The sequence below is a fragment of the Halichoeres trimaculatus genome, unplaced genomic scaffold, assembly GCF_033239565.1.
Source record: "Halichoeres trimaculatus isolate MK-OKI-2021-1 unplaced genomic scaffold, fHalTri1.1 fHalTri1_scaffold_11, whole genome shotgun sequence".
Lineage (NCBI taxonomy): Eukaryota > Metazoa > Chordata > Actinopteri > Labriformes > Labridae > Halichoeres > Halichoeres trimaculatus.
The window spans coordinates 7,891,575-7,910,279 of NW_027437189.1; the positions used below are offsets into that span (position 1 = coordinate 7,891,575).

The window sequence follows — 18,705 nt, forward strand, 5'->3', positions numbered from 1 at the left end:
TCAATCTGGTATTTGTTTCTATCCCTCTCTCTCTATCCCCATCAATGATCCCCAATCTCTCACTGATTTGCAGTAAATTGACAGTTCATCTTTGGTATTGTAGTCATTAAATTTGCTAGTATGGGGTCATGATCATGACAGAGAAGTCTGTTCTTACCATCGTTTTTAAGTGATTGCTCATTGACAGCCTCATCATAATAATTTCTTATAGAGCACAGACTAGCGTTGCTCTATAAATAAAGTATCCTGGAGTGACTTTTGTCGGAATTTGGAGCTTTAAAAGTAAAAAAAAAAAAAGAAGACAATGATTGATTACATGTAATTTTTCAACCATGTTAAATAAAGGAAGCACACCAACATAACTGCTCAGGGAGGCTGAGCAAAGTTCTCACATGATGGCATGAAGTATGTTCTGTGTCACCGTAATGGGCGATGAAAAGTTCTGCTTGTTGTCTGCAGGGGAACTGAAGTCGGCCAGCTGGAGTCCTGTGAAATGCTTTCAATGAAAACAGAGGAGATTTCAACGGGAGATAGCAAGGGACTGAGAGCGAGGCCACAAAAAAAACTGTCCTCTGACTGGAGTCCCCTGGGAAGCCGGTTTGTGTGACACAGTGCCCGGCTCAGAGTCTCCAGGGACCAGCAGAGGACTTTTGAGGTCTTGAGTGCATCAGTAGACTCACTTTGCCTTTGAACTGTGTGTGAGAGGACAGCCATTAGTGGGTTAAAGCCCTCTGTGTCTTTTTTTGTGTGTGTCACTTGGGTTGGAAGACAAATGGCCAAATTCACTCATCACATCAGCTGCTCCTGTGGGAGTACCAACAGCAGGAGAGCCGAGCCGGACGGAGCAGAGGAACAGGGCTCTGGTTTCTCCCTCTCCCCTCCTTCCCCTCACCCCCCTTGGCTTTCTCACCCTGCCTCCCTTCCTCCCATCCTGTATGTGCCCCTCTGACACCCTCCCTACTGCCCTTGCTCCCTCTCAGATCCATAGAAAGGCTCTTATCTCGATGGAAGAGGAAGTGGATGGGAGGGGGGCCTCTCGCCACTTTGACCCAATTAGTTAGGCTAATTAAGAGGGTCTGTGGCCCGTGGGTCAGAGCTCAAACTCACCAAGAGGCAGGGAGACCTATGACACCACTTTGTTATAGGAGAATACCTGTAAGCAACAATTTGGAGGGAGATAAATTTAATGGAGTGGCTCTGTTACTCATGGTGGAGAGTTTCATCATTTTTAGCAGCTTAGCTTTTAAATATGATGATCCAGGAACCACAAGAGCGACAGTTTAAAAAAGAGTGCAATTTAAGTCCGCATCCAATCGTCCAAAATCAAGGGTCTTGAAAGAAATTGTTTCACCAAGCAGTCCAGTTCAGATCAGTACGGTTCGGTATGGGTTGGCTCCTGTTGGTGTTCCTGTTTGCGTTTCCACAGCCAACCATGCCCCCTTGTGGTAGGCGGCGTGTAAGCCAGATGCTGATAGCTGCATCATAACGCCAAAGCAGCGCGACACAGATTACCCCGCTAATAAATCCAACGAAGAAGAAAAACGTGACACAGTAAACAAAGAACAACTATCGGAAACATTCAGCAATTCATCTTCTTTGTGATTTCCATGTGGCTCTTTGATACAAAGTGCAATTAAGTTTTGTTTCAGAGAAGACTGTGCAGCAGCCACTAAGAGATGATTCTTTGGATCAATCAACGGACTGCAGTGTTGTAGCTCCACCATCTGGGTGCAAATTGGTTTAGTCTGGCACCCATACGGAAGGGTCCCAAAAAGTGGGCTGGCTCGTCTTGGTTATTTGGGGATCTGGCCCAGGATTAGTCCGTGGAAATGCCACAAAATGTGTGCCGTGCTGAGACAAACCAAACTGCGCTGTTGGAAACGGGGCTATGGTATCCCATTGTATAGTGTTGTATCACATCGTTTTTTAATGTATCACATCCTACCATACAGTATAGTATTGTATTGCATCACAACATATCGCATTGTATTGTATCTTATCGCATCATATCGTTTTGCAAATCATAGCCAATAGCGTGTTGCTGTTATGTATGATATTGAATTGTTTTCTTATCATTTCCCATCCTATCATTTTGTATCTGATCTTATCATAACAGATTGTATTGTGTCATTACAACCATTAGCATATTGCAAAAGTAGCCATTTATCTTACAATAGAATGTTAAAGTGAAAATTGATGCAAACCTTTAGTTCCTCATTGAAGCTTTGAATAAGTAAACTTTCAAACAAGAGTTGATGCTTGGTTAAATACGGGACGATGGTCATGATCTGGGTTTAACAATAAAGAAAACATCAACCTTGTTTCCTACATCAATATCAAACTCTTACCACGAAGATGAAGGCACAATGTTTGTTTGACCCAACAGTTATCAACAAACCACCAAGTGGACTTTCTCTTTTACCTTACTTCACTTGGCAGAACTAACGGAAGAGCCATACCTAAAGAAACATCTTTTGTTGGGTTGGACGACTGAACTAGCGGCTTTATTTGACAACCTGGGAGTCAGAACATATGAACAGCCAGTATCATCATTGAATGTATTTTTTATTGCTCTGGCTTTCACTGTCAGAATTGGAAAGGAAAAGAGCTACAACTACAGTAAATGAATCACAGCAGTAAATGTCATCCATGTAACAGCTGTTTGGCATGGCTGCATTTGCATGCAGATGTCTAACAGAGATTGTGCCATGATCCAGATGTCAGAACCAGCTCTGGCACTCCAATCAGCTCCTTCAAAGCCCTTTAAAATATATGAAGGACATTCTCTGACTTCCCAAGGGACTAACCTTCCCTGTAAGGCCTTGCTGCTTGCCTATGACATCACTCCCCATGGCCTCCAGCCAGCACCCCTGGATGTGCAACACATTTTATGTTGCAAGGAAAACAGAGCAAAAATAGGGTACCTAGCAGCAGCGTCCAATAAAAGAATGTTGTTAAAGCAGGCTTGTGAAACACTCAGTGGAATATTTCTAACTATTGTGCGTTACGGACCGTAAATTTAAGCTGGCGCACCATGTTAAGCTCGGGAAGGCAGCCAAGAAGGCAGCAAAGATTGTCCCCTTATATGTGCCTTAGATACAAACTGTGAGTGTGTGAGTGTTCAGTCAAAAAGCCAGTAACAACAGCACAGTGTTTTTGCTTTGATTGTGCCTTTCCTCACTTAGCCATGGCTCCATTAAGCCAAACAGACTGAAGGCGACTCTGTCATCACACCGAAACATGAATCTACTCATTAGACAATCTCACGCACTTCCTTGTGTTCCCCTAAACCACTTTACTTCCATCAACTGGAGTCTTATTGTCAAGACCGGGGATTTCTGCTTCACCTGTCATACAAACAGCACATGTCTTTGTCTGCCCTGTTTGTTTACTGGTTGCTTATCTCCCTGAAGCTCCTTGGGTAAAGCAGCACAAACATGACCTCAAGGATGGGAGGAGTTTGGAAAAACATCTTCAACACCCCATTATCTTTTTTTAAGGCCCCAAATAGAAGGTACAAACAGGAAGACAGGATCATCCAGCATCCAGGAACCAACAAAGCCAACAAAAGTTCAGTGAAGTGGAATGCTGACGCCTGATCTGGACCTGCTGCTGACAAAAGGAGCAGAGAGGATGTGCTCCAGTGGCTTCAGGAGAGTACGAGAATCAGCAGGCCTTCGAGAGGGTTAAAATAGGATCTCTACTTCAGTAACTTCTCCAGTGATGCTAAAAGATTTGTTGAGGTATTTGGCATATATGTTGACCGTAGATTCCATATTTAAGCACAGATAAATATGGATTTTTACCTTCAGGATCAAACTGAATAGTGTGACAATCTGATTGGCCAAGGCTCCATGGACAGTAGAACACGGATCCTCCCTGTGTGACGTTCGCTTGCTGTGTGTTGGCCTTGGGTGCTCCTATTACCACACTGGCACTGCAAAAAAAACAGGAGAAAAAAAGGAAGAAATCCAGAGTTACAAGTTGACCAAACCACAGGATGCTTAGAAGCACACATACTGCAAAGTTTTGCAGCTCTTAACCTGGCCTTGATTAAAAAGACACATTCCTGACCTCCCACTCGACAGACTTAAACACTGTGCCGTGTGCACATTTTATCGCTACGCAAGCTGTATTCTGACTCAGAAACAAAACATTTTAACAGGTTGCAGCACCGTTTTACATAATCCCATACAGCTAGGGAAAACTGCGGCTTTGACATGTGCACATGTGATGCTTAGAAAACACACTCGCTCCACTTGTGCAGTCAGACACACAAGGAGAACCACTCACACGGTCACATATGCATCCCTGAGGGGCAGATTGAGTAGGAAAACAAGAAAGCAGACAGGCTAAGTGGAGTCGCACTCTTGTTTCTACAGCTGTGACACTAAACATCCATGTCCTTGGTGCTATACTGTACAGCTACAGGAAGGCACACAGACCATTACAACTAACATAAAAACATCAGTTGTTACAGGTAAGAACAATAAACGCAGGAAAAAACTTCAGAGATGAAAAAGAAGAAGGAAGAAGGTAACAGGCAAACATAATGACATATCATGAACTTGAAAATCACTTCAAAGACAGAGCTGCTCAAGTGCATGGCTCAGCCATTACCTCATTCTGCACCGACATGACCCGAAAAGCATCACAGAAAAAGTTGCAGCCATTGATGTCAGTAAAGGAGGCATGGGACCATTGAGACCAGACGGTGTCTGGGGGATTCTAAAACAGGAAGGGACCACCTTTTCCGGTCCCTGATCTTCCAATAGTGCGTGAAGGTTTACAATTTGGCTAAACTTAGCATCCTGCCCCAAGGGTATTACTCCCAAGGGTTGGAGGAAGACAAGTAGCCAGAATGAGTCAGAATGGAGTTAAATTGAGTAATTTACCATAATCATATGACATCATGCTGTGGGTCGGAAGCTCAAACACTGTCTTAATATGGAAATGCAGGACAAACAGTTGTACCAACAAGGGGCATCTGATGGATTATAGATCATCATAGTCTGTCTCTTAATTCATAATAAATAGGGTAAGGATGTGTTATTATACAGTCAACTAAATGAATTAAAGTTAACAGCCTTGATAGTCAGCACCAGAATAAACAGCTGATCAAAACTTTAAAAATTACTCTAAAGCGCCTGGAAGACCTGAAGCAGGTGTAGCTAGCTTAATTATGCTAGCCACACGTAACAATTTGGAAATATTCCGACTACATTGTACCACATTGAGCGACGTTACATGATTTTTTTCTCAGTTTTGGAGCTTTCTAAATGTCTGCTTACCTTAAGGTCACTCAGCTGGTGGGAATTTAAATTTTAGTGAACACCAAGAAAATAAGTCGCTGAACATCTTGAAAAAAGCATGAAATATTAACAGTTAGGTCACAACTGCTAGCTTGTGCTACAAAATGCAATAAAAATGGTTAGACTTTTTTTTAGCTAATGTTGATGCTACAAATATACTGGTAATTTAAGCTAAAAGATCAATAAAGCTAACATTAGCTGTTTTCTTGCATATGCAAACAAGTTCTCAATATGTTGTCTTCACTTAAACTCAACCTCAAAGTAAACACAGATTGTTGTTTGACAAAAATACAGTATGGTCATAAAGCCAAATTAAAAAAGGCTGGATAAGTTAGCAATTTGTGATGTTAGCTAGCACACACTAACAGTTGATAGCACATATTGTTGTCAAGAAGCTAACAACACATGAGCTAGGAACGTATAATAAAGTTGTTGAAAGTAAAAGTGACGTTAGCTAGCTTGCTTGACTGTCAGCTAGGAAACATTAATATGTTTAAACATAACATATGTTATGGGGAATGTAAAGGGAATGTTATGTTATAACATAACATTCCCTTTACGTTCTGTGTTACTAGGGAAGTGTTGCCCATTTGTCATAATTTGTGTGTATAAGTCATACGAAATATGTAATCCATGTTAAATAATTCCATGTGTTTTAGATAAATAAGTTAAGTTATAAATGAGTTAAAACTGGAATGTTAAAAAAGATACGTTTCAAAGAGGAACTTAAGTTCGGCGTTTTTTCGGTTCCGCTACAGCGGTATTGTGAGACGGACGCGTCATATTCAATGTACACAATCTGAGAACTGTCAGACTTTCCAGAAGCAAGAAAAGAAGATTAATCAAATACTGTATCAAAGACTCTCTTTACAACAAGCGGCCAACGAGTTAGTGCCACACCTGTTTGTGTTTATGTTCGTATTTTATTTGTGATATATCGAGCAGTTTATGACACGTTTTGTAATAAAGGTATCAACGTCTCAGTGTCTCGTGCTACAAGACAGCACCGAATAAACGCCCGTTTTGAAGGAACCAACCTGTGTCAATTGTTTTGAAAGGAGCTACAATAATGGCAACAAAAGCTCACATTGGTGCTAGGAATGTTCTCATTTTTTCATTTTTTCATTGTAAAATAACAGCAGACTGTTGTGCTTTTGAAGAAGTGGTTGAATGTTAGTGATAGCCGATGTTAAGTAATTAATAATTAACTAACAAACATGTTGTTGTTGTAACTCAAAATCTTGACCCAGTTTCCGTCAAGCCTGAAACTACTTCAAGTATATTTTAATAAAGGAAAAAGAAGCAGGATTCATATGATGGCTTTGATGCCATGAATTATTCCACTGAACTCAACCTCAGATGACAAAACAGAAAAACTGATGGCACTGCTTTTAGAAAAAAATCTTACAGAAGTATGTCAATATGTCTTGGTGGTCAGAACAAAAGCTTTTAAATCATGTCAGCACTAAAGGTTTTGTAAACACACAACTGAGAACAAAAGAAGGGCCCCGCAACAGAAGTCATGAGCTTAGAGTCACACCGTTATATGTGGTCTTGATACTTCAGAAGACATCCAGTACAATATCAGTGCTAAATGTGGAGCAGAAAGTCCTGGTTTGTGTTGAAAGAGAGAAAGAGAAACAAACCAGTCCAAGTCTTTGAGTGAGAAACAGTTTCTGACCACATCTGCAGGAACAGGAGCAGCTGAGCTCCACCTGTACAATAACAGTAAGAGTAGAGAGACTTTCTGCTCAAAATGACAGAGCAGAAATCTTCCACGTCTCAAATACATGAGCAGTCTGAAAATATTCAACCAGAGCAGTTGTGCTCTGCAAATATGTTCTTGGTAAGAAAAGTGGCACACATGCTCCACACCTGAGCCCAGTTATGGCAGTTCTTCAAGGTGAAATAAAAACAAGAAAAAACAAAACAAGTACATGGTTTCAGCAAGTCGGCAGCTGGAGAGTTTTACACTGAAAGGCTCAGATGTGCAGACACACATTCACCGATTGCAATCTGAAAGTACAGCTGATAAAAATAAATTAGCATTTAATGGGTCTTTATCAGGCAGGGATCTGATCTAAACTGGCATTTCCCCGCCCCACACCTTATCTGCGAGCTGTGTGCTCCAAAGGTAAAGAGTATGTATCATTAGCATTTAATGAAGCGCAGTCGGCTGAGTGCTGCATTACGAATTCCTTTGTGAGAGGAGGTGGAGTGTATTACAAGCCTTTGGGATGGGTATGCAAATATATGTAATTGGTCCAGGGGGCCACAACCCTCAGCTGTTCTGCTGAAGGACAGACTCATCAGGTTGTTTAGCCAAAGTGGCCTAAGTAAGCCTGGACAAAAGGCTGCTCACAAGCAGCACCATCGCTGGTTTGATGGGAATCACAGCAGGCAAAGCACAGCCATGACCAATCTGCAGTGAAATGTTTTGGCTACTGGAATTAAAACTAATCCTCACTTGCTCATTTGTACGTGCCTTGTTGCTATGGGGGAAGAGGAGACTTACTTGACAAAGAGAGGCTTGAGCAACATACATCTTCACCACATCGAGGAAAATCAGCCCATACAGCAGCCACTAATGACCGCCAACACCCGGCTGACAATTAAACATTCATTAAACTACTGTAAATGATCCGAGCTGCACGTTAGGAATGTGTAAACAACAGCTTCACTGTAAGCAAAGACTTTGTTCGTCTCATTTGAAGCTAAAATGCTACCAAAAAAATCCCCCACTGCACCATAATTACCAGACTGTAAACCACTTTTTTATGTCGGGTTAAGAAATTAGGGGCTCAGGAACTTGCTGATGTGACACTACCATGAGAGCGCAGCAACTGTTAATACAGTTTATGATGAGGTTACAGGATGGGGTTGTGAGAGGGCAAATTCCTCCGTTACCCCCACCCCGTGAGCCCAAACATTTCCCTCCGTTTCACATTTAATTGTCTTCCACCCCAGCTGCAGAGCTGATGTCACTTGAAAAGTATTACGAAAGCTTTAATCTAAAAAGTAAGGGGAGAGAATCAGATTTGTTAAGCCTGCAAAATCCACCATCTGTAGTCATAAACAGGCAAATGGGGCTTGTGTGGAGGGTGGAATTGGCCTTTAGACCTCTGCAACACCTAAAACTGAAACATGTACAGTGACCCATGGAGTTTACACTCAGCTTTCAGCACATGTGTAAGACACTGGAGTGGTTCAGTAAATTTCAGAGGCAGTGACCTGCTCCAGGCCGGAGGCAGCACTTGACCCTGAACTCACTCCAGCAGCGGATAAATGAAGCATGTCAAAATACAACAAACATCTCCAGCTCTGCAACTCTGGAGATGATTCAGCTTAGCGGTTTGATCAGTAAAAGTGGAAATATGAAGCAGGGTCTTCAGTAGGGCTGAACAATTAATTGAATTTAAACCGGCATCGCAATGTGATAGAATACAATCTTCAAATCGCAAAGGCTGCAATTAAAAAAAATTAAAGTACATTTAAAAAGTGTAATCCATAAGTTTACATATTTCAGTGGTTGAGCCAAAACTTTGTTTTTATTTACATTTCTGCACTTTAGTTTGTGTTTTGTTACTGATGAGAGATCAGCTAGATTTTTATACATTTGATATTTATATTCATGTTCAACATTGTTTCTTTTTCATTTAACAAAACAGTGCATTCCACATGTTGACATATTTTAGTGGTTGAGCCAAAGATTTGGTCCTATTTACGACGGATGGGTACCTTTCACACCTGAAACGATACAGTACTGATGCCTGGTACCTGACAATCGGTACCGGTACTCAACGCTACCAATTTTTGGTACTTTTTTGTGTTTATGTAGTAAAAATTTTCAATTTGTTTAATAATAAAATATAAAAAATAATGCCAGTTTAACATATTTATTTTTTCACTATATAACCTTGTAATGCTGTGTTCATGTCCAGTATGGGAAATGGGCTACTCTTCCACTCCTTCACAGTAACAAGGATTCATTTAGGTACCTAAACATGGTACCTTTTGGTTAGCGTGAATTGATACTCTGTACTTTTGACAGAATTCAGTTGGTACCTTTAAAAGTACCTAATTCAGTACACATCCCTACTATTTTCATTTCTGCACTTTATCTAGTGTGAGATTCATAAAAGAGAGGATTCCTTTTCATTTTTCAGATTATTGTTCTTACCAGACCTCTTGTTCTGCAGTGCTTTGCTTTGTTGTTTGTTCTCTGATTTTATTCAAGGAAAGTAATGATAATTTCACTACACGTCAATAGCGTTGGGCACTGAATTAGGTACTTTTATAGATACTGACCAAATTCTGTCAAAAGTACCGAGTACTGATTAAAGTAAAACCAAAAGTTACCATGTTTGGGTACCTAAATGCATCTTTGTGACTGTGAGGGAGTGGAAGAGTAGCCGATTTTCCATGCAGGACATGAACACAGCATTGTAAGGTTATATTTTGAAGAATAAATTTGTTAAATTGAAAGAATTAAATATTTTGTTTTTAAACAAATTGATATTTTTCACCACATAAACACAAAAAATTACAGAAAACTGTTAGCGTTGAGTACCGGTACCGATTGTCAGGTACCAGGCATCAGTACTGTATTGTTTCAAATATGAAAGGTACCCATCCCTTCACGTCAACAAGGCTCAAAGTCAAATCAATCAGTCAATATTCTACTGTGTTTGTGAGAGATGCACCAAAATAAAAATTTGTTGCAGAAGCTGAATAAAATATAAATGTTTGGCCGAACACCAAATACAGAATATCATATACGGATGCTAAGTTTAACGGGGCTCAATGTGCTCCACAAGCCTCCGAAAGCCACTGCCCTCTACAACACTAAACGTAAGATCATCCAAAGCCATGAAGTCCAAGACTTTATTTCCCTGAGCAAACGTTTTCGTCCTCAAAGACGTCGGCCACGAACAGAGTAAGTGTACTAAGACAAGACACTTTCCTTTCAGCTGATGAAGCCGTCTCTCTCTTTTACTCAGCATGCTGTTGAGGGTATTTGGCTCTTAAATGGTGAATTTAAGCAGTAGTGTTAAAAGTCTTTCCATAGGAACTTTCTCTAGATAGTTTTGTTGAACGGTCTTTGCAAACTGCAGTTCTTTTTTCACTTTCCAACACTTAAGAATATCTTCACACCGCCGACATTTTTCCAAAGGTGAGAGGTCACCATGTCACTGCACATTGTTTAATCATCCATGCATCACATCATCTCATTTCATCGCAACATGTAGGGCTGGCCGACTGGACAGACTTGTTTATATGTTGACAGTATCCTTTGTTGTGTTGGTCATACTGTAGAACGGTTTATTGCTTGTGTTTAGTGAATAAAGTAGAAGACAAACATCCCCACCAAAAAATCGCAATTAGATTTTCCAAAATCGTTCAGCCCTGGTCTTTGGTTGACCTGTTCAAGATATTAATGAGCGGTCATATGATGTCATGCTGCTGTAATATTTACTTTTCGAAGCAGGCGTGGGCTCTTGGAATTAGATCAGCTGAATGACAAAAATGAGAAGCTAAAGCACTATGTCACGTCTTATTCCAGACCACATGGAGCCATCCGACCAGTCTTGTGTTCAGCTCAAAGCCAAGGCCAGACAGAAGCTGTTTGAGCCCTTGTGTACGCCATATGGACAATCCGGACGCTCTGTATTCAGCTCTGCTGTCCAGGAGTCTGGGGATGATGAGAGTAGCAGTGCCTGCTGGGCTGGCCTGCGCAGACGACAGAGAGTTTACTGTGTTGTACAGAAGCCACATGTTGTTTTTACGGTCAGATGAGACTGTAAGACAGAGAGTGAGATAAGGGAAGTGTTTGTTGCTCCAAAGGCCTGAAGCAAATCAGGACTTTTATAATATTTTCAGATATTTCCACATGCCTGGGTGAAGTTGAAAAGGAGCAAGGATTGAGGGCTGAACCTACACCAAACGCCGCTGATCAGATAAACAGTCCAGGATCTGATTCCACTATCACCACAAAACTGCTTCCTGAGTACCCTCAAAAGGATAGTCGTGTTGAGCAACAGGTGGCCTGAAAATTACAAGCCCTGCTAGCCGACGAAGTGCAACAATGTTGTTTATTGTCACACAGGAAAAAGTTTGGACATCCAAAAGCGATTGGAAACAGTTCTTTAGACTCGATGATTTTACACTACTCTGTGGCTGAGTGGGAGTTACAAGCCTTGTTACTGAATCTGTAAGTTGATTTAGCGGCTGACATGTGTTTCTGACCTTTCAGGAAGCATTGCCATCTCTCTGTGTCTGTATTACACTCTTCATTTTGCTGCTAATGTGTCCAAACCAGCAGCTGTTTTGTCAAAACCACCAACCATGCAAAAAGCATTTCACAAGTGGCGAGTGAGAAATTTCAAGCATTCAGCGACTTTGAGTTGCGTTTGAGCCCATGTGCTTTTCCTCATACCAAACTGTGCCCACCCCCACCCTCACCCTCACCCTCAAATGCAACCCTCCCTCCTCTCTTTTCACAGCCCAAGCACCCTAAAATCCTCCTGCAGGGAGTTTAACTGCTGGTGGTTCACACCTCTCCACAATGCCCACGTCAGGGGGTCTGGTCCTCTCACCTCAGGAAAGAGAGCCTGTTGTATTAAATGTGATGATTGGGGGGTGTGAGGCAGCTGTTGAAACACTTTGTCTGCACACCCCCAACTCCAGCTCAACACTCACCTCTTTCACTTACAAACCAGAGACAGTCATGAGAAGAGGTACATCTCATTCCCAAATATGAGATCTGACACGATCCCATGGTGCACAAGCTGGTGATGGCGTCATGGTCTGTTTCTATATGAAGAAAAAACCTTTGCACGTGAGTCACTTCATGACCTAAAGGGTTAAAACAGACCAGGTCTCCAGGCAGTGAGAGATTGAAATCTGGCAAAGTGTGAGTCAGGACGACCCTGACCAACGGCTGACTCCATTCAGACGCAGACATGACGTCCTCAGGGTATTCCCAGACTTAATGCTGCAGACGTGACAGCGGGGTCCACGGGCCCTTTAAACACATCGTCACAATCCACACTGACTCCTTTTTCCACTGAAACACACACAGCCTCATTATTCAAAAGCTCTTTAAAACAACGGTGCAGTCAAGCCAGACAGGCAGAGTTTAAAAAGACAGACCGTGCTAAGTATATCCTCGCTGACCTTTACAGGAACAGACACTTACCTACCCAACCTACCGCTCTCATTATCATCATAGGTGCATATAAAGTCTGACAGCAGAGAATTAGAGGAGCTTTTCTTAAATTGAGTCTTAGTTAAAACTCCTAAAATGGAAAACAAGTAAACATTTTCAGTTGCGAGGACAAAGGGCTTCATTGTCTGCACGCCATGACGACAACCTGGATGAAGAAAAGTTTGGCAGCCCCAAAAATACAAGCTGTGCTCCTGCAGCTCAAACACTTCACTGGTTTGATTTAGAAAGAGGCTCACAGAAGAGGACACCACTGGAAGCAACAAGAGAAATGAGAGTGATCATAAATGGAGAAGGACTTTGGTAAAGTCAGAGAAAACATTTCTGGAGAGAAACCAGGCCAATGTCAATATTAGTTTAAGTCTTACCCTGTGGAGAGGGTAAACTTCAGGAGTGACCTACATGGACTTACTGACCTCCACGTGTTCGTCATGGTCAAACCATCCATGAGCTAATGCACATCACTGACACATCACTGAAACACATGTCTGAGCTGGAACAGATTATTAACTCTGTCAGAGGATCCTCCGTCATCACATGAAGCATTTATAACAGCACCAAGGCTGCCTCTGGATGTCTATCTGCTCTGCAGTTCAAACTATGAATCATCACGCTCGTGTTTTGGGAGATATTAGGATGATCAACGCGTTTTCTGAAGTCTCAGGCTACAAAACAAGATATAACTGTAACCTGACCACATCATGCTATATCGCAAAGAAACACAGAAGCAGAAACATGGAATTAAAATGCTACAAGCCAAAACACTTTAGTCTGAATATGTAAGCATGGTTTGAGGACACTTGTTGGCCAACTGACACTTTGTGGATATGTTAAAAAAAAATCTGGTGCTTTACTCACTCAGTTCAACAAAATTTTATGAAACACAATTTTACTTAAACATGCTTGTTTCCACAGTCTCTTGACTCCTTTATACCTTTGGCTGGAATCAGTAGAGTTAATCCACGATTTAGACTCCATTTCCCATGAGCACCGTCACCCACTATCATAAGGAGTCATTTGTTTTGAATCAAAAGGTTGAAGAGCAGTCTTCTTTTTGACAGTACTTTTCTTTATCCAAGACTACTTTTCCCAGGATGCAAAGCAACAAAGTAGTGTAATTACTTGTAAATGCCAACCATCAAACTTTGTAAACTCAGTCTGTAGTGCAGACTGTTTAGTCAGTGTTATTCACAGCCCGGCAAATGTAGAAAGATGAGACTGTTGCTAGATTAAAAAAATATTTGAGATGCACTTTTCACTCTCATACCCCTGTGACAACTATAAACACAAAGAGATGTTTTTTTGCATCTGTGTTTTCCCTAAAAGATGGCGCTCAAAGAAGCAAGTGATGTTCTGGATATATCTAACAGGCTTGTGGCACCCATTTATTCTCACTTAGCCCCATTAGATAATAATTCTGCATATAAATGAAATAGTGTTACACTTTGAATTAAATTAACCCTTCGGGGAGCCGGTTTAATTTAAATGACATCCAGGTGACGAGCAGAGGTGAGTTCCACAGGTGTTAGCACGTTGGGCGTAGGCCGTGGGTCTTCAACATTTAGACAAAAACACTTGTTGAGATTTCATTTTTTTTCCAGTGTAGTGGGATAGTAAAATCACATAAGCTACACAGCTGCACAGAAAATGCACATTGCGGATTTCTCTGAATGTTTTCCCCTGGGGATCCCCCATAAAATCGGATTGTATCTTAAATTCTGGTGCGACCTACATTCTGAATTTCAGATATGTTTATTGCTTTTTCCTTTTTTTAATAAACAACCAAAAACAAAACAAAAAAAAAACACAAAAAGCTCAGCACAACATTGGTCTACACACATAGACTTAGATGGAGGTTTTTTACTTATCCATGACAAAAAAAAAATGTTTTTCCTTGCAGCGTACCTAAGAATATCATACAATACATTCTGACTTTTACAGAACTTAATTTTTTTAAAACAGAAACTCCCTAAGAATCTTCTTCATCAACATGGATAACTCCTACAACAGACAGAGAGCACTTCCTGGAAAGTTGTTCCTGGAAGACCCATGAAAACCTGAAACTCAGTTATTCTTATTTTATAAAACAGCCCCAAGCTGCATCCAAACTGAGTCAAACTTAACCCACCAATTGACAGGACTTAATTACAAATCTCCCTATAAGAAGGAAGAAATCTCTCAGAAGGAGAACTAGTAGTGACTCTTTTCTTTCGCCAACATTTGATGGACTATCGGAGCAGCCATGATACTCTCATTCAGGACAATAAGCTGTTTTAAGATCGATGATCTCTTTAAGTTCCTCCACTGACACCAGAGACCGTCTCATCCTTTCATACTCCCCTCTACAGGTCTGTTATTATTTACAGCCCCTGACCTTTGACCTCTTCTATCTCAGTGTGATCCACTCCCTTATCACTGCCTGGCACCGCTGGAAGTCAGAGCAGTCTGTTGCTGCTGTTTGGTTATTTAAGGGGGAGAGAAGTCTTTATGATGAAGAGGAGGGTGAGGAGTCCATCCTCGCTCAACATGAATTAAAACACACACGCAACAGGGGACTATATATCCCCCTGCCCTTCCTGTGCGTGTTTCTGACAGGAGTCCCCACACACAGTTCACACACTCTATCCTCAGGCGTTCTTCCATGGTGGGCTGGCTGCCAGTGTCCAAACTTAATTTTATTAGGCCAGGCCGGAGGGCACGACAGATTTATAAACTCATTGTCAAGAACGAGAGCCGGAGAGGGACAGACTGAGCCTTTGTGTTTGAACATTTAAGGATTTGTGAACTATCCTCCTCTCTTGTCTCCACATCTCCAGCCGCCATCAGTCAGCCTGAGATAAATAAAGTTTTTCAAAAGCAGAAACACTTATATTCATAAAGGTCAGAGCCGGACTCACAGCAGCTCATTCTGACAAGAAGAAACTCCCTCTTCAACCCTCCTCTGACCTCACCCGGGGACTCCGACTACTCCCCCTCTCCTCGTCTCCTCAGAGCGCGGGCCGTGATGATGTGACGGCAGAGAAAGAGATAACAAAAACTCATTTCAAGAGTCTGCTGATATCGTTTTAAAGTGTCGACTTCTAAGAAAGCGGAGATGATACATGTGGTTTCCAGATTAAGCTCTGATTCATGCTCCTAAATCTGCTCTGTTGTACTTTGTTTTGTTTGACATTTGACTTCTGAAGACAGATCATCCACAGGAAAATTACTGGTTGAGCCTGCACTTACGTTACTCCTGCTCTGCACGTACCAACCTTTGTCTCGAGAAACTCCAGATTAAATCACCAGTGAGATGACGTCTACAGGGTCTAGCACTTAATGAGGCGAGGGGAGATGCAGACAGTAGGTGGGTGGAGGGGGACTCGAGGAGGTGGTGGATGGATTAAAAAGCTCTGCAGGATGACATCAGCATGGAAGACGGTCCACACATTTAGGCTTCACATCCTAAATCATACGGCTCTCCTGAAGCTTCACAGGCAAAGGCAAGAGAGCTATGGCAGCAGGCTTTTAAAGAGTGAGGTGAAAGGAGGAAAGAGGGAGGAGGGGGGAGAAATTTCCCCATGTCTGAGTGTCTGCCGTCCAGGGAAGCAGGGAGGAGAAACAGGGGAAACTGGAGTCGCTGCTGATGGCCCACTCGGCACAAAGCCCTTTCTGAAATCCCAGCATGCTGGCTGGTCCAGCGGTGGGTCGAGACACGGGCTGAGCCAGGAAGGTCGATTACGTCTGAGAGAAACCTTGACTGCAGCCACAGAACCTTTTGTTAATCATTATTACAGGGTTGGGTCTACGCCTCACCAGAACGTACAGGGCACAAATCTATCAGCATCTTATTAACCCATGCTTTGCTCTTAGTCACAATGACCCACTCAGTTATTTATCCCTCATACTGCTGGGGAATCAGACCTGACCACAGGCATGTGAGCAAGACTTCAAGACCCTCAAAATGAGTGATGCCAAAATCCCATTAGAAAGAATGCAGAGACAATCATGCTGGGTGTCACAGGGATCACATTCCCCCGAGCCAGGCGGCATCTCTGTCCCTAACCAATACAATGTGATAGCTAAAGGTTGCAGTTAACAGGCTTTAGAAGGAAGGATCAGATTAAAAGATCAGAATTAAATGTAATTTTGTTGGACAATGAGATTAGGATTTTGAGGGTCAATCTTTAAGGTTTCTGATCCTCCTGATGATGAAAGAGCCACTATCTCAGATTAGCATTACTGGAGCTTTAATGTCTGAGTCACCCAGAACACAGATGTAATTTCCTGAATATATTCAATTACAGTGAGCTGTGCACAGTGTGCGTAAAGCATGTGTCCTGAGGATCACAATAAGTACACAAAGCCTTGATTTCAATTGAGACCCAAAACAACATCCACCAACTTAATCTCCTATTTCCTTTTTGGAGAGTGTCCCTGTAACCTTAACATTGGGGTCGGAAATGTTTTGAGGTTCTGTAGTGTAAGGCAATGGAAAGTTAGCACGCAACATGTTTGGGTACAAGCATCCTGAAGTGATGAATCCAAACCCAAACAAAAGTTTCAGGCTTTGTTCACGTTTGATGAAAGTTGTCTTCTTTTTATTCTAATTGTTTAAAATAAAACATGAAGAAACTTACCTGGCAGAATCAGCCAAATAAAAGTCAACAGCATATCCGAAATAGCTCCCTTCAGGTCCGCTGTAAACAGCTGGGTTCTCCACGTCCAAGTTGAACGCTTCACAGACAGGCTGAGAAAAAGTCAGCAACAGCCCGATCATACAAAGGAGAGAGCGGGTAGGAAGCTGTGCTGTCCCCGGCGTCTTTACGCGAAACGGTTCCAAGCCCATTCTTTGAGAATAAATTAATCCACTAAAGTTTCTCTGAGGAGACGAAAAGTGTTCCCAGTTTTTGTGCGTTCAGAGTCCGCAGATTCGAGCCTGAAAACAGATGTGCGTTTGGGCTAAAACTGCATCCCTGTAACTCTAACCGGCCAGTATCTCATTAATGCTCCGTCAGCTCCTCTGTGCGTCCTCGCTCCTCTCTGGGCTTCACTCTCTGTCCAGACACACGCCTCCTCTGCTCACCTACTCATCATACATGCAGCTGGGAGTTCCCACAGCCGTGACAAAGTTTGGAGGGGAGGAGCCTGTGATTCCCCTCGAAAAAAAAAAAAAAAAAAAAAAAAAAGCTGTGAAGGACTCTTCTCATCCACTAACCTATCTGTTTGAAAACCAATGTGGTAAAGATGTGGTAAGTTTAACACTTGAGAGTTCAAGAGGTTTTATCAGTGACACTTGGATTATTAACCAGGAGAAGAGACCTTCTCTGAGGGTTTATCTCCCACTTATCTTGACTTCTTTCAGACTGGGAGAAGGTGATAGAAAGGTCAATGACACACATTTCTAACCAGTCTGTGTTTTGAGGTTTAGATGCCTCTGTTGTCCAGTGTCTGTCGATTTTATCTCTTCAGGTTTTTCATGATAAGTCAGGAATTCTGAACGCTGTGAAGCTCTGTTTCATCCAGTCTTGTGACAATTACTCGCCTCGATTTCAAACCTTAGTCTCCGCAGCTGAAAAGTAAAGCCAACTTGAAGTATCTGAAACTGTAGTTCCTTAAATGACCTCACGAGGCAGACTTCAGAAAGTGAGCCAGCGCTGATTTGTCCCCATATTAACATCCAGCTTCAGAAGTAGACGGGATTACAAATTACGATACATGTTGGAGCTGACCATTCAAAACTCATACATCTCATTTATATTGATTTGTTTTATTTTATGCACCATCCAGACAGTGAGACCTTTAGTTAAAACTTAATTATTCTACTATTTATTGTGTCTTTTACCTACCAGCTGTTTTAAATCAACTTTAAAACTTTTATTTACATTTTTTTAACTGATTGTGTTTTTATTCATTGTGTTTTTATTGATCTTGATTTTAAGCCTGTACAGCACTTTAGCCAACTGCGGTAATGTTAAAATGTGCTACATCAATAGTTTGACTTGACTTGACTTGGCTAAAACTGTTTTTCTGTATTAGTATCAGAACATCCAAGGATTCTGTCATCCAGGTTTTTCATTTAATTACATTTGTTATTTATGTTAGCCTCAGTTAGCAAGCATCTGTCTTTGCACTAATTGTAACTTTCTTCCAAGCTTGTAACAGAGCTGTGCTGTTGTGGAACATACA

At 41.8% G+C, this 18,705-nt stretch overlaps 1 protein-coding gene across 1 annotated transcript in view; it reads right to left on the minus strand.

Moving 5' to 3' along the window:
- Positions 1-17,575, minus strand: part of itga5 (integrin, alpha 5 (fibronectin receptor, alpha polypeptide)) — a 48,834-nt gene extending 31,259 nt beyond the window's left edge. Inside the window, exons 1-2 of the mRNA XM_074681625.1 lie at positions 17,157-17,575; positions 3,807-3,937 (exon numbers count right to left, since the gene is read on the minus strand). Of these exons, the coding sequence (XP_074537726.1) occupies positions 3,807-3,937; positions 17,157-17,365 (340 nt within the window). The 5' untranslated portion in view covers positions 17,366-17,575. The remainder of the gene's footprint in view (positions 1-3,806; positions 3,938-17,156) is intronic.
- Positions 17,576-18,705: the final 1,130 nt, after the last annotated feature.